Genomic DNA, 23898 nt, shown 5'->3' with positions numbered 1-23898 from the left:
GATCGGACCTTTTTAGTGAACTACCGGTAGTGCACCGCTTCGCACGATGCGCGTCTCACCATGTACCCCAGGATCACCCCGGCAGATCGGTGCTTACCTCGCAGATTCTAGTCTTGAAATGCAAAACTCGATAGTTCCGAATCAATCATGGTTAGGTGTCTAGAATACAGATGATGCGTACAGCCTTCCCCCAGTTCAACTGCTTGGTGCCAAAAAGCAGCAATTTACAGAGGTAATTCTTAACCTTTTTAAGACATCCCAACGTCTAATAAGCTCCCCTTGTACGCTTTAGAAACCCCAGATTTTAGAAAAACCTCTATTGCAGGTTATTCCAGAGGCCTGACGCCTGCCAAGGCCTGATTTTCTTCCATGCAATTGAACTAGGGGCGACGACTGTATATTACCTCGGGACAAGATGTCACCGAGATTCGTCCACTTTTACCAAGCAACCTAGGAAGCGCCAACAATCGTTCGAGACTCGGGAGACCGCCAGTGTCTATATCTACACATAATCCCAGAACGAAATGCAAGCCGCTCTCTCAAGGGTACCATTCGGCCGTAGGCATATTCGAACGGCCAAATCACTTACACCACTCCGATGTCTGCAGTACGACAAGACCTTGGAAGCCTCTTAGTATTGACTGCCGGCACAGGGTCAACAGTCGAGCGTTAAAGTCAGTGATCCTTGTTCCACTGGTTCTCGGACGAAATCAACGACTTGAAACCGCCATCTTAGCATTTCTTGTCAGCCTCCTGCAGATATGCATCATTCGGAGATATTCTACATCGACGTCGCATGATGCGGGTCAAAGTATTCCGCATGAGCTGGACTCTACCCTATAGCTTCTGATCTCCAACCGAGTACACGGCGAAGTCTCGGTCTGTCCGATTCCATGAGGTTTCATATATGGAATTGTAGGCCTTGGTGTTGTCTTCGCGAGGGGTCTAGGGATAATCTCACCCGAGTCCAGACTTTGTGTGCGACAAGGGTAATGACGTAGGAGTGGTCGTAAGGAAAGAAAACCGAGAGAGACAAGGGCTTCTGGTGGAAAACGTAAGCTTGGAAAACAACGCATCAAGACTCTTCTCACTAGACCTTCGACAAGTGACCTAGTCTAGGACTTGACTAGCGATAACCACCATTCTCAGTGGCCAAACATATAGGAAAAGGATTGCGAATAATATATTGCAATAGCTAGCGAAGAGAAAAGATATCTACATGAATGTACAAGATGCCAATTGGCTGAATACTCAAGGCAGAGCGCGCACATGATGCGTGCTTAGTTCTTGCCAGTCCTGGCCCTGAGCCAAGCGACGAACTCGCTGATGGTGAACTCCTCGGGGAGCTTGGCGTCAGAGCCGGCTCCGGTAGTAGGAGTAGCGACGGGAGCTACAGCGGAGGTAGGCGAAGCGACGGGAGTCTCGGCCGGAGTCTCAACGGGAGCGGCGCTGGAAACGGCGGCGGCAGAAGAGGAAGCAGCCGGAGTCTCGACGGGAGCAGCTGCGGAAGAGGCCGGAGCCGCGGATGAGGCAACGGGAGTCTGGATAGGCGCAGCGCTGGAAGAGGCCGGAGCAACGACAGCCTTGGAAGAAGTAGCAGCAGGGGCAGCAGAAGAAGCGATCTTGGAAGGCGCAGCAGCACTAGCAGCAGGCTTCTCTGGGGCCGGAGCGGCAGCTCCACTCCCAATCGTGGTAGTGAGCTCACCGTCCTCAATGTATACGCCGCTGAAGAACCAGTCCTCAGCACCGTCCTTGTCGGCGTTGCCCGGAAGCCTTAGGACACCAAGATGCCAGTCAGCACCGTTGGATTGGGTGCTCGCATCGAACGGACCAGCGGTCTGCTTCAACTCATCAGCGCCGGTGGAGTGCCAGAACGAGACGGAACCAGCATCGAAGTCGATTTCGTAAGCAACGTTGTGCCACTCGTCTGCGACGAGCTCAACATCCCACTTGGAGACGCCACCAACGTGCCATTGCAGGTTGGTGTTGGAAGATCCAGACGCGCCATACTTCAGCTCAGTGAAGTGGCTCTCGAAGAAAGCAACCTGGTGTTCGTTGGTGGCGGTCGGCGCGTTCTCAGCCGCTGTCTTGACGGAGAAATGGTAGTAGACCTTGCCCTTGTTGATGGCAGCCTTGGTCTCGGGAATGAGCTCGGTGCGCAGCATGGTCTGGCCATTCCACTTTGCGGTCTCATCGATGGTGATCTTGACACCTTGGTCCGAAGCAGTATCGGCGGGGTTCTTGTACGTGGCATCGAGGTTTACGTAGTCGGTGACGGGACCGGAGCCGTGGATGTAGTATTGGTAGCTGCCGACGGGGTTGGAGAAGGACCATTCGGACAGCTCGGCGGAGGAGGTCATGTCGTTGAAGCGGCCATCCCAGAGGATTTCTAGAGCCATGGTCAGTACCTGATCTCGTACACAATACAGGGAGAAGCTTACCAGCAGATGCAGCGCTAAGCAGCGCGCTCATAAGAGTAGTTTTGGCAAACATTCTGAAGTATGTGTTTGGAAGGTAAGAAACAGAGACCAGCTGTAAGTTGATGAAAACGAAGGAAGATACTACGAAGACGAAGAATGAATGACTGTAGTGAGCGATGGAACAACAAGAAGAGATTGGCACAACGGGATCCAGCAGACAATATAAGAATCCCACTTGACTCGGCGGATACTCCTCCAAAGCCTAGCTCGGCTCCTAGACAGCGCGAACACATCGCATCGTCAATATCCAGGAAACGCGCGCAACCACATTGAGTATCGCGCAAGCCGTACCTGCAGGCCTGATCAGTTTTGACAGGACGTCGGATGGCATGACAGCCGTTTGGTGATGGAAAGTCCGGTTTGAAACATTCGCGACGGCGGCACTAAACCGAAACGGGTCATAGTCAGACCCGTTTTCGGCTTGTTCGAGGCTAGTGCGGGCGGCTTGTAGATGAAGGATTCATGAAACGCTCCCTGCTCATAGAAGCTTGTTTCACCGTGATTCGCGAGGCCGCAACGGAGATTACTGGAACCAAGGCGGACATGAGTGCGTTTTCTTCCTTACAGACCCAACATCGCCATCGCAATCTCATTACACCACAAGGAGACGAAGAGGCCGCTGCGACAGGAGTTGCAATATCATGTGCAAGCTGTGCAAGCGACCCAATCGGTCGGTTGAGGACATGAAACTCGCAAATCGGCGTGCCATAGCAATGATTGCGCACCGTGTTGGGCCAAAGGGGATGGGGACACCATGTAATTTTCGCTGCAGTTTGCTGGTGGACCGGAAATGGACAAAGCCAGAGCCATGTGGAACTATACCACACCCGCTCAAGAGATCTGCCGTCCTCGTTTCCTGTGATATCGGAGTCAGGTTCATGTGGTTCCAGTTCAGCCGGTGGCTCAGGGACGACGTCCACCGCTTTTGAGTCAAGCTCCTTTTTTGGGGGTCGCTTGGGTATCAACCTCGCATCTCCATCGCCCACCAAAGTACCATTTGCGCCCAGTATGCAAATGATCTTGATCTTCCACCTCTGATATCACGATATCAGGTCCCTTGGTCGCATCAGCTTTTCGACGACGTCGCAGACACCAGAAGATCGATATCCCCCAACAACGGCGGCCGCAAGGGCTACAACTACGTCGATTCTTCCTTGTGTACTTGTACAAAAGCCCTTGGGTGTGGGTGCGATTGTTGGCTCAGAGTGTTGACGGTCGGTGTCAACCTACTGGCTGGTGCGGGTATGTTGTACCTCGTAACTGGCAACTTAATGTATTCACTCAGAATGGCTTCTAAATCTTCCATCTCCCAGGCTGTTATGACGGGCTCGGCGACCACCGGCCCAGTAACGATCATGGCGATGATAAATATCACAGCGGAGGTATGTGAATTTCCATCTGTTAAGCATATCGACGACGCTGAGTAGCAAGATGTGTGATCATACACCGGCGTAGCGACCTCGCGTAGCCTTATGCGGGATTGACGATCAGTAAAAGGCCTTGTTTACCGATCTGGACACGCATTATGCTGAAGCTGAGCTGCATGAAGTCCGTTGAAGGTTCGGTTGACAGGGAATCTCATGGCGAGCTATGAGATTAGCCCTGCCATAGGCGTGTTGTGGCTGCCAATTTTCTTCTTCAACGCCACCCCAGATGACTATCGCTGTGCCGTACTCCCTACCACCGATAAGGATGACGCTGCAAAGTGAGAGGCGCTTATGTCAGAACTCAAAGTTCACCTCAAGGTGTCCTACAACCGATAAGGCGTGACGCAGTGGTGGAGCGGGGATCCCTGGCCGAGGAGCGACGTCATCGGATGTTATCGTCAGTAAGCAACAAACTAATATTTATACCCATCGCGCCTTTCGAATTTCGCTAGTAAAAAAATTCGCAAATGATAACAGCAATTTGAAGACGGTAGGTGATGAAGATGTACTACTATTCAGAAGATGGACGCGTCCTCGAGATACCGCGAAGAATCGGCGCTAAACCCGGCTGGTGGCAATGCGGCTGATCCACATAGCCGGCCTAGGCCCCTAGATCTATTCCACTTTTCCAAGCCCACCTAGAATCCTATGACACCACTTCCACATGGCTGCGACAAGAATAAAATCTAACACGGCATTATCATCAATAGTGACCGCGCAAGAGGAGGACAGGCGGCCACATGCAGCGACAGGATCAGCCCAATCATGACGGCCTTGCCTTTACGCGACCAGCGACCTCTCGAACCAACATTTCAGAATGGCACGTCACCCCTGCATCATGTCGGCATGCTGGACTTGCTACAACTGGATCCACGACCAACCTTTGTTGTCGATACTTCGCCAGATGGCTTGACCGCTGAGAACGGATGTCTTTTGGAATACTGGAATTTGGCCATGGCCGCGACCGACCCTGGAGGCCTGTTGCAACAACTAAAACGCGATGACGGCGCATCTAGTACCAACGAGAACGAACATGCTCTTTTCACCGAGTTCCGAAGCTGGTCTCTGGAACATGACACGACGAGTAAACCTCTTCTCTACCACGGATTCAACTGGATGAGAGTTCACGTGGCCGACCGGTGGAACGTCATCAGCGGTATTCCCACCACTATGTACGCAGGGAGCGAAGGCTCCGAAATGATGCCTCTGAGTCGAAAGACGTCCAAACCAAAAGCACCAAACTTTGATTGGACAGACGAGCTTCCGCCTCTGCGGTTGACACCACACGCGGCATGGGCGCGCAGCATCGACTGGGCTTCCACTCCTCTTGGACCCATGTCATCCTGGTCAGCGCAACTACGAAGCATTGCCAACCTCGTCATGCAGGATCCAAGGCCTGCGGTAGTTTTTTACGGACCAGATCTGATCATGATCTACAACGAAGCAGAGATTGAGCTCTTGAGCGGCTTTCATCCTTGCATGGGAATGAGTGCTCGTGTCGCTCTTGCTTCGGTCTGGTCCGAGTATTTTGACCCCATTATAGAAGCGAATCTCGCGGGAGAGACTGTAGAGATGACGAACACGGTTATACATATGGTGCGGAACGGCTTCATGGAAGAAACATACTTTTCTTTAAAGTTTATACCTATATTTGATTCCGAGGGTGTTACGGTGGGGCATTACGAGCCTTTGGTAGAGACGGTAAGTTATGCTTTTCATGGCCTCATTTTCTTCTTTTGCCGCTTCGTCCTCGACACTCGTGGAATCACCAGACAGCAAAAACCTCACGCCACTTGGAAGAACTATGGAAACACATGCTTGCGTTTCCAGAAATAACTTCCACCTACTGAAGGCCGCCATGAAAATCACTAACAAACGCATAGACCAAGCAAGTCATCACGCAAAGACGTTCACGCACGCTCCTAGAGCTGAGCGAGGAAATACCACGAGCACGCAACACAGACACCTACTGGGTCCTCGCAACCGAAGTTCTAGCCCGCAACGACAAAGACGTTCCCTTTGCTCTCCTATATTCCGCCGAAGCCGACGGCCACGGTTCAGAATCAAGCCGGACACGCTTCTCAGATACGAACCAGCAACACTGCAAGCTGCGCGGCTCCTTCGGTCTGCCAAAAGGTTCACCAGCAGGTCCTGATCATCTTGATTTCCAACAAGACCATGGATTTACGCCGTACTTTCGCCAGGCCCTTGCGGCGCGGAAGCCGATAATTATTCGTTTCGATCAGGATCCTGTGGCTGCGGCCTTGGTGCAAGATGTCGACTGGCAAGGTTTCGGTGATCCGTGTCGAGCAGCGGCTATTTGCCTATTGAATCCGACGTCGTCGAAGGATAATATTCTCGGCTTCATGGTCATTGGCATTAATCCTCGGCGTCCGTTTGACGAAGACTATCTCCAGTTTATTCTAGTTGCTAGCCGACTGTTGTCTACGTGCTTGACGTCGATTCTGCTCCATGAAGAGGATATCGGGCGCCGAGAGCGGACGATTGCGAATGCTGAAGCTATGAAATTCCAGCTCAAACACCAGTTGACGCTGTCTCAGCAAGAGTCTGAGCGGAATATATCAAAGTTTAAACGCTTTGCGGAGCGCGCGGATATTGGTATTTTCCTGATAGGTATGGATGGCGTCTACTCATACAGAAACGAAGCCTGGTTCGAGATGCTTGGCCCTGTAGACCCATCGATCGGTCTTGACGACGCATGGAAGATGCTCATCGACGACGATTTTGTCGAGATGGGGCAGCTAAAGTTTGAAGAACTGATAAAGACCAAACAGCACCAGTAAGTCACATCCATCTCGCGCTGGATAACGAAGCTCACACCCACCAGATCCTTTGAGCTGCGCCTCAAGAAACGCTGGAACGCACCCAGCCAAAACCTCGACGACTTATACCCCGAGCAAGAGCCCATGTGGGTCATAACCTCCATCTTCCCTGAGCTCAACTCCGACGGCGAAGTCATCGAAATCATCGGCTGCTGCACCGACATCAGCCAGCAAAAATGGGGCGAGAAGCTGCAAGCAGCACAAGCCACACGCGCCCAAGAATCGAAGCGCAGTCTAGAAAACTTCATCGACACCACGTCCCACGAGATGCGGAACCCGCTTTCTGCGATTGTGCAATGCGCAGATAGCATTATCGCGGCGCATAAGAGTTTTGGAAAGTCGACGGATTATAAGAAGGCGTACCAGAGTATCTTGGAGACGACGGTGGATGCGGCGGAGACGATTGTGCAGTGCTCGAAGCATATGAAGACAATTGTCGACGACGTGCTGACCATGTCTAAACTCGACTCTGGATTATTTGTCATGACGCCCGTCGACGTAAAGTTTGATTCCATCGCCAGAGACGCGGTGAAGATGTTTGACGGCGAAGCCAGGTCCGCAGGCGTGGATTTGAAGTTCCAGCTCGAGGAATCGTGCAACAAGATTTGCGTGGACCGTGTGTCGCTTGATCCGACGAGGGTGTTGCAAATACTCATTGTAAGTGCGCAATGTGTATAGAAGTGGCGAGAGCTAAACAGGTGGAAAAGAACCTCATCACCAATGCCATCAAGTTCACGCGGCTCGAGGAGATACGGCAAATCTCTGTGAGCTTGGGTATCTCTCTTGAGCAGCCCACGCACAGCTTCAGCGTGCCGTTCTCTCGCACGTCGGAAGCTTCCGAGGCAGCGACGCTACAAGCAGACTGGGAAAAGGGCGAGATTGTAAGCTGTCATTGAAGCAATACGTGCTAGAGCTACTGCTAACACTTCAAGATCTATGTCATCTTCTCAGTACAGGACACGGGTCGCGGCCTCAGCGACGAAGAACACGAGCTCCTCTTCGCCCGCTTTTCGCAAACCTCGCCACGAACACACATCGACTACGGTACCCATCCCATCTAGAAGAAGACAGACAAAGACATTCTGCTAACAAGCAAATAGGCGGTTCCGGCCTCGGTCTCTTCATCTCCCGCCGCCTCACCGAAATGCACGGCGGCGCCATTGGCTTCGCGTCCAAAGCGGGCGTCGGCAGCACCTTTTCCTTTTACGTCAAGAGCCGCAGAAGCACGCTGCGTCCCGACTTCAACCGCACACAGAGCTATGCGGCTGTCAGTCTGAGCATACGTGCACAGGAAACGCTGCGATTGAGTCGGGCGCGCAATGAGGCGGAGGAGTCGCTCGAACCAGCCGTGCTCGCAAACGACATACCGCATGAGGACTTGTACGTGCTCATCGTAGAAGATAACCTAGTCAACCAGCGTGTCCTGGCCAAGCAGCTGCGGAATACGGGTATGAAAGTCGCGGTAGCGAATCACGGCGGGGAAGCACTCGAGTATCTGCGTACGACAAAGTACTGTATATCTGATGGGTCTGGGCAGGCTCTCGCGCTCATCCTGATGGACTGGGAGATGCCTGTGATGGATGGATTGACGTGTGTGCGGACGATCAGGGAGCTGCAGAGCGAGGGTGTGGTCAGAGCGCATGTACCTGTTATAGCAGTAACGGCCAATGTGCGGAGTGAGCAGGTAGAGGTGGCGCTCAAGGCGGGCATGGATGATGTGATTAGTAAGCCGTTCAGGATACCGGAGCTTTGTGCTTGTATACAGAAGACGTTGAGGAAAACGGCTAGGGCGTAGCGGTGGGAGAGGGGTTGATACTCTAGGCATTGGTTTGTTAGTGGACTGACTGGGTTAGAATGGCTGAGTCTCAGCCCAGGGAGTTACACTGGAACTGCTTGTCAGGGTAATTGAGAGCCGGAAGCATTGCTCCTAATTGTGCAAAGGCTGAGCGAGAAGATAGATGAGGTGATTACCAGGGTACTTAGTACTTGGTATTAGCTCTTTCGGATGAGAACAACAAATATGACGCTCCGGTAGCGCACCAGTTACCTATCACCAGACTCAGGTCGAGCAGTAGTGTATTGCGTGGACTGTGCCAAGTGCTGTCGCGGATGCTTTCATCAATCGTACGTGCTAGCACACCACTCACACGACAGTTTTCCGTTTCGGTGTTTTCTCCGCCATACGCAGCTTGCGCTTGTACGAAATGCCAAGGGTTAGTGATGTGCAGGTCTCGTGGCTCATGGTGTAAGAGGTTGGCAGCATATTGCGAGCCACCCCCGAAACTATCGGGACGGAGCAGCTGCATAAAGGGAAGCTAGAAGGTCGACATGGCCATGCTCTAGTGATGTCAAGAAGTGCCTCGTAGGTTTTACGGAGATTGTTCTGCTGTAGAGGGGTATCTTGGGACCAGATTCGCTTGAATCTCGGACTGGGATTGATATTGGTAGGAAGCGCAAGTGCCATGGACGTGCGACCATAGCTGCATCTTGATTCCGGCGAGATGCGTGTCTCATTGGTGAAGCTCCGCGTGTGGTGGATGAGGTTCCGCATCGTGTCGACGATGATGTTCCGCGTGTGGTTCCGTGTCTTTCTCGTGGGCTCGTGAGGGTCCGCATCTCGTTGGTGAGGATCCGCGTTTGCAACATGAGCTCGCGAACGTGAGTATAGTCCCTTCAGGTCATCTGCTGTGGATGAGAGACGACTAGAAATTGGCGTGATTGCAGTCGCGTTGCACATGCAACGCACGGGATGGAGAGGCCAGGCAAGGAGCCAACTGCCGAGGGCCCAGATTCGCGACTCCCGGGCGCGGACAAGGGCAGAATATCAAGGCGCCGACACGCGACGACAGCTGTCACGTGTCACGATGCCGTGTCTCAGCGCGGATGGCAGAGAATGCGGTGCAGGGCGGAGTAATAGAGTTGCAGAAGCATGATTGGTTACCGAGAGGAGTAATGCATGCGCCGACCCGTGCCGTGGAGTTTTGCTTGTACCGGTCCAAGGGTTGTGGTGTCGTGGTTCGCGGGCGGGCGGTGCAGCCGATTGCGGCGCGAGTGGTCAAGTTTGTGACTCAGGCCCCACTAAAAGACATTGAGAATTCCCTCACACCTCACACGCTCTCCACTACTCCAGACTTTGCTCTGCTCTGCACACGTCATACCATATAGACACGACGTCTCCCACTCTCACCAACCCTATACCAACCAGCAGGAAACCACACAGTACCAATTGATTGATACAAGCACAACCACCACCGCAAATATGTCTGCATACACAAATGGAACCACACACGAGTCGGAGCGGATAGCTCACACGGAAGAGAAGCACCTGCCGGGCGGCTGGGTGGTGCTCAAGTTCGGGGGTACAAGCGTGGGCAAGTTCGCGGAGAACATAGCGGGCATCGTCAAGTAGGTCGCATGCCAACGCGCACGAGACGAGAGACAGACACTGACCGGACACCAGAGCTGGCCTTGAGACGAACCGCACGGCTATCGTCTGCTCCGCACGCAGCTCAAACACGAAGCTCGAGGGAACCACCAACCGCCTCCTCCGCGCCGCTCGTGCTGCCGAACAACCAAACCACCGCGGTTACGACGACATTGTCGAGGCCGTCCGCGCCGACCACGTCCAGGCGGGTAGGGACGTCCTGAAAAACCCAGACATTCTGGCGGCTTACATCGACGACGTGAATGCCGAGTGCGAGAGTCTGATCAAGATCCTCGAGTCGGCCCAGCACCTGGAGGAGGTGACGAACCGCGCCGAGGACAAGATCATCAGCAAGGGCGAGAAGCTGAGCTGCCGGTACATGACGGCCCTCTTGAATGACCGCGGCACGCCCGCGCAGTTTGTCGATCTGAGCGACGTCGTCAAGTTCAGTGCGCCCGTCAAGGGCGGCCTGTACGACATGTTCTACAAGGAGCTGGCCGAGGATCTGGGCAGAGAAGTGGCAGCATGCGGCGACAAGGTCCCCGTCATCACCGGCTACTTTGGCAACATTCCCGGCGGACTGCTCAACTCCATCGGCCGTGGCTACACCGACCTCTGCGCTGCCCTCGTAGCGGTTGGCACCAAGGCCAAGGAACTGCAGGTCTGGAAGGAGGTCGATGGCATCTTTACCGCCGACCCGCGCAAGGTCCCTACCGCCGCGCTGCTACCCACCGTCACGCCCTCCGAGGCCGCTGAGCTGACGTTTTACGGATCCGAGGTCATCCATCCCTTCACCATGGAGCAGGTCATCCGCGCCCGCATCCCCATCCGCATCAAAAACGTCATGAACCCGCGCAACGCCGGCACCGTCATCTTCCCCGATGACCCTGGTTCGATCAACGACCGCGCACCCCTCCACGACGGGAAGCTATTCCGTACCAGGTCCGCCAGCCTGCTTACGCAGCTCGAGGGCCCAAAAAGGCCTACGGCTGTGACTATCAAGCACAACATTGTTGTCCTGAACGTACACAGTAACAAGCGTACGCGCGCTCACGGATTCCTGATGAACATCTTTAGCATCCTGGACCGCTGGCATTTGTCCGTCGATCTCATTTCCTCTTCCGAGGTCCACGTGTCCATGGCGCTGCACTCTGAGTCTGCGCTCTTGAGTGGCGGCGGCGAGGACGAGTACAAGATCCAGAGCAAGGATCTCCAGGGCGCCGTCGAAGACCTCGGAGAACTCGGTACTATTGACATTGTACCTGACATGGTAAGTTGTTGTTGTAAGACATGCACGAGATGTATACTGACGCATGTCTGCAGGCCATTGTGAGCTTGGTCGGTAAACAGCTCAAGAATATGATTGGTATCTCTGGTAGATTCTTCAGCGTCTTGGGCGAAAACAACATCAACATCGAGATGATCTCGCAGGGTACGGCGCGCTACTCACAACCACACTTACCAGATCGCTGACTTTCTCCAGGTGCCAGCGAAATCAACATCTCCTGTGTCATTGAAGAGCGCGAAGCCGATCGCGCTCTCAATGTTGTACATACAAATCTTTTTACCTTCTTAGACTAGATGTCGCATCTGCAGTGGCGGAGTTTAAAAGGTTGGATACCACCTGGAAAACCTTTCTGGGTCAATTATATTTACATGTCTGTCTGCTTTCGATTTTCTGCTTGTGCGGGTGTTTTCTGAGCACCGGAACGTTACGATTTGTAGTATGCGGCTGTTGCGATGAGAGTGACGATGTTCGTTTCGCAACTTCACTTCCAGAGTAACTGGATAAAAAGATTCTCTCGACTGCTCACACGTTTCCAATATTACGTCTCACTTTCGCGTCTCCAACCTTGAACTTTGTTTCCTTTGCAGGGATACTCTCTGCGTCGTATCCACAAATGTTTCTCTTCACCGAGTCTGTTTACCTCGAGTTGGTCTTTGAGCGTTTGCTTTCCGTTCCTTGCGTGTGACAGTCGCGCCACGCAATAAATCACCCGCAATGTCCAATCTCGCTGTCACCTTCCTTCCAAACACCCGTCGGTCTTTTCACGACGCGTATGGCTGTAAATCACCCTGCCTGGGCTCTTCCACTCTTGCCTCCATCGCACTTACCACACTCACCACAACCACACCCGCCATGCGATAAGTCCAACATGCCAAGCATCACAACCGCCCCTTCAGACAGCGCAATCTCCCCCATTACCGGCCAGCTCATCGCCAGACACGAGGCCGCAGGCCTAAAAGGTCTAACTCCAGAGCAGCACGCCAGGTTCTGGGAGGAAGTCCGACACTGGACCACCGCCCACTTCTCCACAGCTAAATGGAACCAAGTCCTGAAATGCATAGAGCGCGTGAACCGCGAAGACCACATGATGGTCCTAGGTTGTCGTCCACGACCTAGACCGTACCACTCCATTCCCACGCCCGACGGACGCCATTTACGACTCTACACCTCTTCGTCCTTCACTGCACCGACGGGCGCGCACCCACTGCGTCCAGCGTACCTCCCGCGTATCGACACCGGGTCACCGAGTACACCGCGGCCACGCTGGGATGTCGTCTCCGCAGGCCCGGTTACGCCTCTGTCCGCTACATCTGGGCCTGTCAAGAACGCGTTCGCGGAAGGCGGGCACTGGGCTTCTCTCACGCCTAGAAGTTCTGCGGCCGGGACGCCGAGTGCGACGACGCCTGTTACGGGTGCACTGGGCGAACAGTGGGAGCCAGGTACGTGCATTGAGGCTGGCGCTAGAGCGGCGTATAAAGATGCTAGGAGCGATGTGAGTAAGCTGGCGCTGCAGTTGTGTGCTAGTCGACATGCGTTGCGGCGTTCGTTTAGCGCGGAGAATGATGTTATTCATCCGGCGATGGTGAGCCCGAGAGATACGTTGATGGCTGCTGAACTTACGTTGGCGAGCTATGCGATGGCGGGGCCGGTGGCGGGTCATGTTGATGAAATGTTGCCGAGTAAGCTTGAGCGGTATGCGGATGATGAGGCGGAGGGTTTGCGGCAGTATAGGATTACGAAGAGAAGGATGTTGAGGGATGTGGATGCTTGGGTTAATCGTGATGAGAACACGGGGGAATTGATGACGATATTGGAGGCTCAGCGCGATTTGCTGCGGATGAATCGCGAGAGGAGGAAGGGAAGGGATATCGCGGTTGGAGAGGGCGGTATTAGACTGGCCTGGGCAACAAAGGCTGTCTGCGATATCGAAATGGAAATGGAGAGAAAGAGGGAGCGAGATGGAGAAGATAGCGACGACGAAGGCTACGACTACGGAAACTTTCTCAGGAGCCTGGGCGGTAGGAATAGCGCTGAGACGGCCGACGAGCGCTGGAGTGGATCGACGCTCGATGTGCCGCTGACGAACAGCTCGACGGCATACAGCAGTAGCCGGGACTCAGATCTGGATACTGCGTTCTCCCAGCGGTCGTCTAGCAGTCTTGTCAAGCCCACGAACGCCCACGACACGCTACCGCTTCGTAACCGGACATATACGTTTTCGAACCTCTTAGCCGGCGCTGCATCGTCTGATCCACATACCCATGGCCATGTCGACTCGTACCCGGCTGAGGCTCGTAGACCCAGGTACTCGACCAGCTATTCATACAGTGGGCACAGTATACGTCGCAGTAACGTGACGACGGGATCCCGTCCTAGTCTTAGTGTCGAGACTTCGAACAACAGTGTCTCGTCGACCAGACAAAGTTCCTTGATTAGTCCGCAGGAACGTGGCACGCGTCGCCAGGGTCCTAGTATTGAGGATCTGAGTAGCTGGGCCGATGAACTGAAGATGATGGAGAGGAAGAGGGCGGAGATGCGACTCGGCGGCAGTGGGAGTAACACTGCATTCGCAAGTCGGGGGAATAGGGGTAGACAAAACGTCGTTTATGAAGAGGAAGAGGGTGGTCTGGCGGTTGATCCTAAGGACGATGTAGCGGTGGTTGATGTGAAGGATAATGGCTTGGTGGTGAATGGTTTTATGCATCCCGCTTTACGGGGAGGTGGGGAGAACGAGGAAGAGCAGGACGGAGGCGAAGGGAGCAGCACGAAGAGTTGGCGTTGTAGTATCGCCACGGGGGTCGAACAGGATGGCCACGACGAGCACGACAAGGTCATCTGCGCTTCCAGTTCCAACGACGAAGAGGCTCAGATCCACGGCTCCCAGTACGAAGACAACTACAACGACGACGACGAAGATGAAGACGTAACCACACCAACACCCGAGCACACGCGCCAGCCATCCCAATCACTTCAATCCTCATCTCCACCCACTCACCCACCCATCAAACTCTCCTCTCTCCAAACCACCCTAGCCAAACACCGTCCCTCACCACCCCGCTGCCCACCCCGCCCATCTTCCATCCTTATCCCCCCACCCCGCTACAACAGATACGCCGCCACCTCCTCCGAACGCCAAGCTACTCAACCACCTCCAGACCTATGGGCCTTCGCTCGGTCACGCAAGGGCGCAGCTCAGGAAGAAGAATCATCCGATGACGATGAGGAGGAGATCTATCCACGATTTAATCGCAGCAAAGCGGTTGTGCTGGAAGGGAGTACGACGCGGTCGGGGTCGGGATGGAAACGGGAATTGCGTACACGGCGATCGAAGGGTAGAGTGGGGGAGAGGCGTGGGAGAGAGGAAGAAAGGGAGGAGTGGGATAGGGAGCTTAGAGGTATGGAGAGTAGGGAGAGGGTGAGGCAGTTGGGGGCGCTGAGGTCGCATAAGGGGGGAAGGTGGTGAGTTGTATGCTCTAGGAGATGGAAATGGGTTACGTGGAGGAGGTTCCACCGTAGTTGGTTGGATTGGGGTGGAGAGAATGGATTGGGATATGCATTTCAATGTGTAATGTCGCAAGTGGCGAGGACTGTAGTGCAGATGTGAGCGGAGAAATCTTGGGTCCCTCTAACTTCCTAGAATGAAAAAAAAATATGATACCACGCTGTTCAACTTCAAAAGACATGTCGAGCTATACATGTACAAGCAAGTGTGACAAGTTGCAGCAGTCTTGATTCAAGAATACCTGGTAATACAACATCCAAAAAGGAAACAGAAAACGGGTATATCCGTACTCCGCCAAACGCCAATCCTCGTCCTCATCCGCATACCTGTTCACATCCTCATTGCCCACTAACTCATCGTACACCACCGACAGACCAAATCATCATCATCATCCCTAACGAGAGAAAACAAAAAGTCAGCAAAATGATCGTCACCAAAACCACATCTCAGTCCCGTTTCTTCTCGGCTTCTTCTTCCCTCTCTCCCTCTCCCTTTTCCACATCCTCCTCTTCATGTCCCTTCCCCGCCTCTTCCTCTCCATCTCCCCCCTCCCCCTTCGTCAACCTCACCGTCTCCCAGTCTCCCACCAATTTCCCCGGCTCCCACCCCCCAACCTTCCCAATCGCCCACCACAACTGCAGCGAAATCGCTCTATTCTACATAACAACGCACTTATCCCGATCTTCCCCTTGCTGTCCCTGCGACTGCCTCCTACCTCCATTACCCCGTCCACCCGTCCGTCCCCCAGGCATCATATTAGAAAGGGGACGCCCACCACCACCACCAGGCAGCCCATTCATCCCCGCACCACTCGACGCCTGAAACGCACTGCCGCCCTGCCCCGGCACCGGCGCCGCGGGATTCGCTGGATGGCCCGCTGGCGGATTGTATTGTGGTGTTTGCACCGCCTCTTCGTATAGTGGCGGCGGCGCAGGTTCGCCTGCAGGACGGTGTCCCGCGATGTTATTTCTGCGTGGGGGGATAACAGGATTGCCTTGGTTACGGGGCGGCTGTGGTGGCGGGGCCGCGGAATTACGATTTCTTTGTTCGGTTTCGCGTCGCTGGCGGTCTTCTTCTTCTTCTTGGAGTTGGAGCGCGAGGGCCAGGTCGTGGTCTTCTTGCTCGGCTCTACTGAGCGCTTCGGGGGATGTGATGTCGGCGTCTTGAGGGACGTTGGATTGTGGGTTGTTGCCGCGACGGCCTTGTACGGTGGTCCAGCCTTGTCCGTTGTCGTAGTCGTGGGGCTGCTCCTGAGCTGCTGTTCCGGCATTGCCCGTGCTGTTATCCACGCTTCGAAAGTCTCCGGAGAAGAGCTGGCTACCCTGGCCATTGACATCGGTCAGACTCTCCCAGACAATCTCATCGTGCGTCGAATACCCCTGATCTGTGACCAGAGTAACCAGCTCCCCGTTTCGCGGGTTCTTGCACAGTGTGGAAAAATGGTCGTTTCGGAATAGGATGGCGACTTGACCTGGCTGGAGGTTCTCACGGATGACTCTCAAACCATGGTCTGTAAGCTGGGTTGGCCACCTCATCAAAAACTCCTTGATAGCATGAATGTCCGTAAACATCTGCTGCTCATCCTCATTCAAACTCTCGCCAGCGCCCAACTTTGCATTCAGCTCCTCCTCCTGGAACTGCACAAATTGGCTAGTCTCGTAACTCGGCGCAACGCGATTGAAAGCAGCGTAAGCATCACTTCCAGCCTCTGGCAGCCATCCGTGCATCAAAGGTATATTGAAGGTGCGGTATAGTTTCATGTCCTGAGTGTTTTCGAACGCGCCAGCTCGGTTTGTGAGTGTAGTGTGGCCGTCACTCGGGATGTTTGAGTCCGGAACGAACATGGGGTTGACGTTGAGACCCGTGTGGAGAGCGAGGAGGAACTTGTATAGCTCGCTCACATCGGGCAAGGCTTGCGCGGCGTCGCCTCGTCGGCCGGACATGAGCTCATCAAAGACGGCATCGAGGAGTAACCCTAAACTAATTGTCTCGCGCGTGCGGAGTGTCTCGACGAGAGCGGTGTCGAGTCTGGCAGGGGTGGAGAGGACCAGTGCGTTGACGAGCGCAAGCAAAGGACAAGGACCGTTGAGGTTCTGCGTCAGGATGGGCGAAACACGCATATCTTGGGTGTTGTGGTCGAGCCAGCGGATGTGCTTGATTTGGTAGTGTTCTTTTCGCTGTCTCTCCATCCGAGTGTTTGGCGACTCTGGGCCTGGCGCAACGGCAGAGCCTGCAGTTGTATCGATGGGCCTGGGCGCCATGGTGGGCGCCATGTCTTCATGCGATCTACGTGGTGGAAGGGCTGGCGGAGGTCCTTCCAAGATAGGCGGTGTCTCGTTCGGCGTGTAGTGTGGAGGCGTCGGATCTATGATGTGCGTATTCTCCGGGACGATGGGTGCAGGCGCAGTGTGCGAGCTTGTGTTCTGAACGGCGGCATCGCTTAGTGGTGCTGGCGCAGTATACGAGTTTGTATTCTGGAAGCCTGCTGGAGGCGGCGGCGGTGTCCATGCTGGAGTCTCAGCACGACCATCGTGCGAGACCGGCTCCCATGGGTTTGTATCAAAAGACGCCTCGGGATGTTCCGACCGAGGGGTGGGCGAGTTGACCGCAATCACAGGCGGCTCTTCTGCCGGCTTCGACTGTGCTGGCTGGGCGTGGTCATCTAACCCTAAGTTCTTCATCTCGTGAGAAGGCGTACTTGGCGTTTGGAACGCCGGCAGCTCTACGGGTGCCTCGTACTTGTATGCCTGGCTCGGCGCGTCGCCCCAGATGGCGTCGCTGCTCTCATCGCCCCATCCGCTCTGGCCGGTCGTCTGCATCTTGAGATAGGGATTGTTGGTCTTGAGCGGGATGGATCCGGTTGATTGCTCGGACACAGTGCTGCCGTTGTACGAGGCGGCACTGGCGCCGGTAGGCATAGGCGACATGCTGTCCTGCGAGCGCTTGATGGGTATTCCGGGTGGTGGCCCTGGCTTCAAGGCATCCGGGAGGCCACCGGTGACGTGTGTAGTCGAGGGCACAGGGGGCCTCTTTCCGGCAGCCGGCTTCAGCGCGGCAGGCACGTCGTTATAGTTGACGTCTTCAAAGTCATCGTCGGACTGGTTCCACTCGTCGTCACTAAAGTCAGAGTCGCTGTTGTGTCTGTCGTCGGGCAGACGGGTCTCTTCTGGCGTTTTGATGTTGAAGGCGGGCGACTTGCTCGTGCTGGGTGCGTCGACGCCATGGTCTGGAGATACGGAAAACGCAGGCGGGTGCTCGTCGGAGGGTGTCGTAGGGTATGGAGGTACTGCCTTGGAGAGGGGCGCTGGCACGACGTCGTCGGGGTCGTTTGAATTTCGACGCACCATATTTGGCGGTGCTGGCGCAGGCTGGATGTGATTAATGTGGTGAAGCTTGCGCGGTAGTCGGCGCAGCGCGGGTTGCGAGAGGTGTGGAAGAGGCGGTTGGAGGAGAGTTGGGAGCGAAGTAGAGCTTCTGGGGAAGAAGCAATCAAGGCGACGTAGCAGACCCGAGTAGCATACGCGGCCAGGGTGTTGGATATGCGGAAGTCGCGTACAGGCGGATGGACATGACGTACCAGCGTGTGGCTGTGCTTGGCGCGTGGCGCGGCGTGGCGTAGAGTGTGGCGTTGCGGCTCGGAATTATTCCTTGCAACAAATTCACTAGCTCACTCACCTCGCCATCTGCGCCAACCACGCAACCTTGGACTGCAGTGTCGGGGAATCTAACGACACGCATAGTCGTTGTCGCACATGACATAGTGAAACCTGACAGCCGCGACCGAGCTCGCCATGCATTCCTTTGTCCGCCCAAACACGCACGTCGCGTTGCGACTGCCCTCCGACCTGTTCAAGATAGTCGAGATCACACCGAACACGTACGTCGCATAGCTGGCGTGAGCCCCCCAGAACATCCACATGTACTCTATTTGAGCCCATCCTGACTATCTCCCAGTAACATCAATCTTGGGAAATTCGGTACCTTCAACTCGAACCTTCTCCTCGGCCGACCGTACTACCTCACCTACGAACTCCTCGACAAGGACGACGGCAAATCCAAGACGGAGCTGCGCGTCGTGCCAGCATCTGAACTTCATGCCGAAGCTCTAGGCGAAGACCATGCGCCCGCCGCCGAGACAGGCGACGAGAATGCCGAGGGCGCTGCGGGATTCGACATTGTTGGTGAAGACGGGCAGGTCTTGATGCGGAATAACCGCTTGACCGTCGACGATGCGTCGCGGCAGGCGCTGTCCATGGCCGAGATTGAGGAACTGAAGAAGGCAGGCACAGGTTCCGGCAAGGAGATTATCGCAAAGATCATGGCTTCCCACAATGCCATTGACGAGAAGACGAGCTTTTCGCTCGCCAAGTACACGCTACGAAAGTCGAAAAAGTACATGAAGCGCTTCACGGCGCTGCCCATGGATGTCGGGCTGCTTACAGAGTATGTGCTGGAGAAGGAGGCATACAAGATCATGGAGCTGAGGGAAGATCTACTGGGCTTGATCAACAGCTGGGCGAACGTACACTCGGGAGCCACGAATCAGATCCTCACCGGAGAAGATGGTGTCAGCCAGATAGGAGGAGGGCGATGGCTCGTGGTAGACGATACAGGAGGTCTCGTCACAGCAGCCCTCGCAGAGAAGATGGGCATTCTCTACCCAGAGGACGAAGACGAAGACTCGGAAGAGGAGGCCGAGGATGTTGAAATGAATGGTACGACAGCGCCAACAACAGCGACAGCGACGAGCGGCCCCCCAGAAACAAACGACACAGATACCGCCATGCCCGACGCCGACCCTTCAGATCCTCCCGCCCGCCCCCGAAAACCTCCTCGCCCACACGTCCCCCAAATGTCTGCGCAAACCAACACCCTCACCGTCCTCCACCCAAACAACCAACCAAACCTCTCCTACCTCAAATACTTTGGCTACGATTACGGCGCCCCAACCCCCGACCACCCGCTCTACAAACACCTAAAATCTCTATCCTGGCTCGCGCTCCTCCACCCAGAAGACGACCCTACATACGACGAGCCCGAGGTAATATCCGAAGAGGTGCTGGCCAGCATGAAAAGTACGAAACGGGGCACGTATTACAAGAAGAGGAGGAGGTGGGAGAGGGTAAAGGGCGTTGTAGATGAGACCAGACGGGGTGGATTCGACGGCTTAGTCGTAGCCACAGCCATGGACGCAAAGACCGTACTCAAAGAACTCGTTCCGCTAGTCAGAGGAGGCGGCAGAGTCGTCGTATACAACCCCAACGTCGAACCGCTCGTCGAACTCTGTGATCTATACTCCAAGGAACGCAGAGCCGCATACATTGCTCGCGAATTCGGACCGCCGCCGCAAACAACAACCACAACGACACATGTCAACGGGATCAAGAATCGCAAGCGAGGAGAAGAGGATGTTGATACACCTGCTAGTACATCCGAAGGCGGCAATGCAGATGATGAAGAAGAAGATTTCCCGGTTAACCCGACGTTGTTGCTTGCGCCGTCGTTGCAGACGGCGCGTGCGAGACAGTGGCAGGTGCTTCCTGGGCGGACGCATCCTATGATGACGAGTAAGGGAGGGGCCGAGGGGTATATTTTTACGGCGACAAGGGTGTTGCCGGTTGAGGGGCGGGTCGAGGCGAGGGGGCATCATGGGAAGAAGAAGAGGAAGGTTGAGGTTGAAGGTGCGGGTGGAGAGGGTGTGGTGGCGGTGTAGATGGGTAGTGGAGGATGTGAATGAGATGTGTGGGGTATGTGATGTGGGGAATGTAGTTGAGCGTGAGGGTGATGCGTATATTTAAGCATGAGTGCGAGTAGGAGTAGCATTCTTTTACTTGCGAGTTCTCTCATTTTGAGAAAACCAGATCGTTCAGATCGTTGAGAATTGTGGAAGTTGTGATTGGCTCAAGCTGATATGCGTCATCGCAGTACTATAGGAGTAGGAGTAGGAGTTAGGAGTAGGAGTAGGAGTTGGAGTCAGGAGTAGAAGTAGGAGTTAGAGTTGGAGTTGTTAAGCAGGAGCTCCGCTACACAGAGATAGAGAATATGATTATGATGGATGTGCTCTATGACACGGGGAATATACTTGAGCTTTCGGGTAGTGCTTGTATCTTTATGCATATTGATGTCAGGTCTTGGATGTGCATAAGATAAGGGCAAGTGTAGTCGTCGAGACTGACTTCTTTTGACCAGGCGAGGCTAACGTTGAAGCCATGCCTACAAGCAAATACCACCATCTCCTCCCATCACCAGCCCATCAAACGCCCACCATATCCAGAAACTTAGACAGCTGTAGTCTAGCTCTCCCCCCGTCTTCTGCCCACGCTCTCCCAAGATCTTTGCCAATCTGTACAGCATTCTTCCGCTTCCTCTCACCCACAGCTGTGCAAGTCGCGGCCAAAACGTCTCCAACTTCTTTTTCCCAAGTATTCATATCGGGTGGAATGTCGTCAGATCTTGTTCCTTTTACGGGACAGTAGTTTGCTCGCATCTGGGTCAATTCAAAACCTGCATCCATGGTATGCGCCATGTGTGCGATATTCAAAGGCTGATCAATGGCAAAGGGCCACCCGATCCTGAATGCATGTGAGTATGCGGATGTGGTGATGGTGGTGTTGCTGTTACGTACATTGGGATTCCTTGGGTAAGCGCTTCCATGACGCCGTTTGCGCCGCCGTGCGTTATGAACCATCCACAGGCCTGGGAGGTTAGGATCACGTTTGTCCAGATAGTATAAGATGGGGAATGACATACCTCATGTGATAGGACGGTTTGTTGCGGCACGAATGGTAGGATGAGTGCATTCTCGTTACCAAGGTACTTGTCTTTTAGCTTAAAAATGGTCTGGGCGTCTGCGTGTGCGTGTGCGTGCGCTAGTAGCTAGACGGCGTCTTAGATGAACCTTGTTCCAGAGATGGTAGGATGTCACTATACTTACAAAGGGATGTTTACGGGCTATCATGGCATCAAGAAGGATTTCGAGGTGATCCAGAGAAGACGGCCTAGGACATGATTAACCACACCTTGTAATCTCAAAGTCATTGATAGAAAGCAAACATACCAATGCTCCGTACCAAAGCTGATATAGAAAACACTATGCCGTCCATGAGATGACATGCATCGATCCAAGAACCGAGTGACGGCGATACCAGAACCATTCGGACATGTATCAATTTCAACCTCGATAGCTTTGGCAGAGAAGGTAGCAGTGCCTGGAACAAGTGGCAACATGGGACCGAGATGGAACGTCTTTCGATCCCGTTGACATGCGATCCAATCCGATATGGCATCGAGACATTGTACACTATCGTACTCTGGTGCACATGCTGTCAAAAGGCCGTCTGCTTCCTGTGCAAATCTGATTTGTTAGTTACCAGCGGACAAAGTCGATTACATGTTGTACGTACTGTTTCATGATGGTCTCAGCAATCTGGATCTTGATTGCTTTGTCCCCTACGTCTTGGGGATTCAGATCGCGGCATGTCATTGGGGGCATGCCTGGGATGAGGACCGCCTCATCGCAGTCGTGTACGGTTTGCTCCATGGACTTTGCACTTGTTTTCCGTGATTCCCTAGGGCCGCACATGTACATGAAGCCTCCTGAAAATGCCATCATCCATTGGAAAATGGGCGGAGGCGAAGGTTCGGATCGGATGATCTCGAGCCATGATAGTTGGAATCCCTTTACTCATGACAGTCAGTTGAGTCCTCGAAATTGAGAAAGGGGCGTAAACCTACATCAAGTACCACAGCCGAGGGTGGTGGAATTGCCTCGAAGTGTTCCAATGTATAGCTACATGTGGTGGCTTCACTTTTCATAAGAGCTTTCCAGACAAGCTTGAAGGGCCGATCCGCAGCTTCATTGTCCGTAGCCTCTGTCGACAAACCAATGACCCTGGGCTAAAATGAGTACAGAATATGAATTAAAACGATAGGTGGAAGGTATTGCTGCAAAATAAAGTGACATACCTGACTTTACTGGCACCATTCACACCCTCAACATCCGCGCATCTGGAAACCTCCTGGGCCACTCTTTCCACAACATTGCCCGAGCTGGAAACTAAGATCGTGATATGAACGGCTCTGGAATGCACTATTCGAGCGGAGAGGATGCACATGGAGCGGAGATGGCCTACATGTTTTGTTAGATCGCCATGATCTATGCCTAGGCACTCTAACGTCTGCACTTACTCCAGTTTGCCTTGCACGAGAGTACGATATGGGAACGGGGCATATTGATGAACAGAGTCCCACAGCTAGTGTGAACTCTTTTGTTTGCTAGTACGTCAATAGGGAGACGCCGGGTGATAGATATGTGGCGGTAGAGTTCACGCGTGTTAAGCTGCTACCGATATGCTACAGCTAGCTAGTGTTAATGCGCATTACGTATGCATGCTAACGTGCTTTCCACTACGCCCAAACTGGGCATCGCTCGTTGATAAGTATGCTCATAGATGTACTTCAGTTTCACGTCGTAGTCTTCCGATCTCGCATCGAATCCTCCATTCTTTCCCATCGTTGATTCATGATGGCAGTGCCTGGAACGAAACCTTCTTTACAGGTGGCGATCTGGTAAGCCTATTCATAGAAACTCTCAGTATCTGAATCTCACTGATCTATCTTAGTGGGGGTGGCATAGCGGGGATGACAGCTGCAGCATTCCTGGCAAGATGTTCAAATACCGAGGTCCATCTTTTCGAGAGCAAACCTGAGATCCGTGCTATCGGCGCTGGGGTCGCCGTGTGGAAAAGATTCTGGGACCTGTTTGGCGAATACATGGATTTCGATGGAGAATGCACTTCTAGAGGATTGAAATGTGTTCCATGGTCAGAAGGCAAGTCTAGCAGGAAACACATCCGAGGATTTCAACCTCATAGCCACCCGATATCTGTCAAAACTAATGTCTTCCTAGTCAGTGGTCCGGCCCTTCGAAAGTCT

The 23898-nt window shown here is 53.9% G+C and overlaps 6 protein-coding genes across 6 annotated transcripts; 3 read left to right on the top strand and 3 right to left on the bottom strand.

Annotated features, from left to right (window-relative positions):
• Positions 1–1197: 1197 nt before the first annotated feature.
• On the bottom strand, positions 1198–2493 carry ACET3X_008704 (uncharacterized protein; the record flags this gene model as incomplete). The annotated part of the gene is made up of 2 exons (XM_069454907.1): positions 1198–2389; positions 2442–2493. 2 exons carry the CDS (start codon positions 2491–2493, stop codon positions 1281–1283), a joined length of 1161 nt encoding a protein of 386 aa, XP_069304306.1. The 3' UTR covers positions 1198–1280.
• A 2061-nt stretch (positions 2494–4554) lies between these two features.
• On the top strand, positions 4555–8762 carry ACET3X_008703 (uncharacterized protein). Its single transcript, XM_069454906.1, has 6 exons — positions 4555–5608; positions 5791–6707; positions 6756–7407; positions 7458–7631; positions 7683–7794; positions 7851–8762. Exons 1-6 carry the CDS (start codon positions 4673–4675, stop codon positions 8543–8545), a joined length of 3486 nt encoding a protein of 1161 aa, XP_069304305.1. The 5' UTR covers positions 4555–4672; the 3' UTR covers positions 8546–8762.
• A 1106-nt stretch (positions 8763–9868) lies between these two features.
• On the top strand, positions 9869–14864 carry ACET3X_008702 (uncharacterized protein). The gene is made up of 4 exons (XM_069454904.1): positions 9869–10155; positions 10211–11444; positions 11498–11606; positions 11658–14864. Exons 1-4 carry the CDS (start codon positions 10010–10012, stop codon positions 11753–11755), a joined length of 1587 nt encoding a protein of 528 aa, XP_069304304.1. The 5' UTR covers positions 9869–10009; the 3' UTR covers positions 11756–14864.
• Positions 14865–15620: 756 nt separating this feature from the next.
• ACET3X_008701 (uncharacterized protein) lies at positions 15621–18311 on the bottom strand (the record flags this gene model as incomplete). The annotated part of the gene is made up of 1 exon (XM_069454903.1): positions 15621–18311. The coding sequence occupies one exon, from the start codon at positions 18309–18311 to the stop codon at positions 15621–15623; it is 2691 nt and encodes an 896-aa protein (XP_069304303.1).
• A 330-nt stretch (positions 18312–18641) lies between these two features.
• ACET3X_008700 (uncharacterized protein) lies at positions 18642–21021 on the top strand. Its single transcript, XM_069454902.1, has 2 exons — positions 18642–18841; positions 18919–21021. Exons 1-2 carry the CDS (start codon positions 18756–18758, stop codon positions 20675–20677), a joined length of 1845 nt encoding a protein of 614 aa, XP_069304302.1. The 5' UTR covers positions 18642–18755; the 3' UTR covers positions 20678–21021.
• Positions 21022–21217: 196 nt separating this feature from the next.
• ACET3X_008699 (uncharacterized protein) lies at positions 21218–22504 on the bottom strand (the record flags this gene model as incomplete). The annotated part of the gene is made up of 6 exons (XM_069454901.1): positions 21218–21536; positions 21590–21660; positions 21715–21840; positions 21899–21962; positions 22022–22264; positions 22368–22504. 6 exons carry the CDS (start codon positions 22502–22504, stop codon positions 21218–21220), a joined length of 960 nt encoding a protein of 319 aa, XP_069304301.1.
• Positions 22505–23898: the final 1394 nt, after the last annotated feature.

The sequence above is a fragment of the Alternaria dauci genome, chromosome 8, assembly GCF_042100115.1.
Source record: "Alternaria dauci strain A2016 chromosome 8, whole genome shotgun sequence".
In the NCBI taxonomy this organism is placed as follows: domain Eukaryota; kingdom Fungi; phylum Ascomycota; class Dothideomycetes; order Pleosporales; family Pleosporaceae; genus Alternaria; species Alternaria dauci.
The sequence above is the reverse complement of the archived record's forward strand: the minus strand, read 5'-3'. Positions and strand labels throughout refer to the sequence as shown.

Excerpts from the sequence above, each read along its gene's own strand:
- ACET3X_008703 (XM_069454906.1), top strand. The coding sequence starts at position 4,673 with ATGACGGCCTTGCCTTTACGCGACCAGCGACCTCTCGAACCAACATTT. Across the intron at positions 7,408-7,457 it reads GGGTGTTGCAAATACTCATT|AACCTCATCACCAATGCCAT; the intron begins GTAAGTGCGCAA and ends CAGGTGGAAAAG. Across the intron at positions 7,632-7,682 it reads ACTGGGAAAAGGGCGAGATT|ATCTATGTCATCTTCTCAGT; the intron begins GTAAGCTGTCAT and ends TAACACTTCAAG.
- ACET3X_008702 (XM_069454904.1), top strand. The coding sequence starts at position 10,010 with ATGTCTGCATACACAAATGGAACCACACACGAGTCGGAGCGGATAGCT. Across the intron at positions 11,445-11,497 it reads TTGACATTGTACCTGACATG|GCCATTGTGAGCTTGGTCGG; the intron begins GTAAGTTGTTGT and ends GCATGTCTGCAG. Across the intron at positions 11,607-11,657 it reads CATCGAGATGATCTCGCAGG|GTGCCAGCGAAATCAACATC; the intron begins GTACGGCGCGCT and ends GACTTTCTCCAG.
- ACET3X_008700 (XM_069454902.1), top strand. The coding sequence starts at position 18,756 with ATGCATTCCTTTGTCCGCCCAAACACGCACGTCGCGTTGCGACTGCCC. Across the intron at positions 18,842-18,918 it reads GTCGAGATCACACCGAACAC|TAACATCAATCTTGGGAAAT; the intron begins GTACGTCGCATA and ends ACTATCTCCCAG.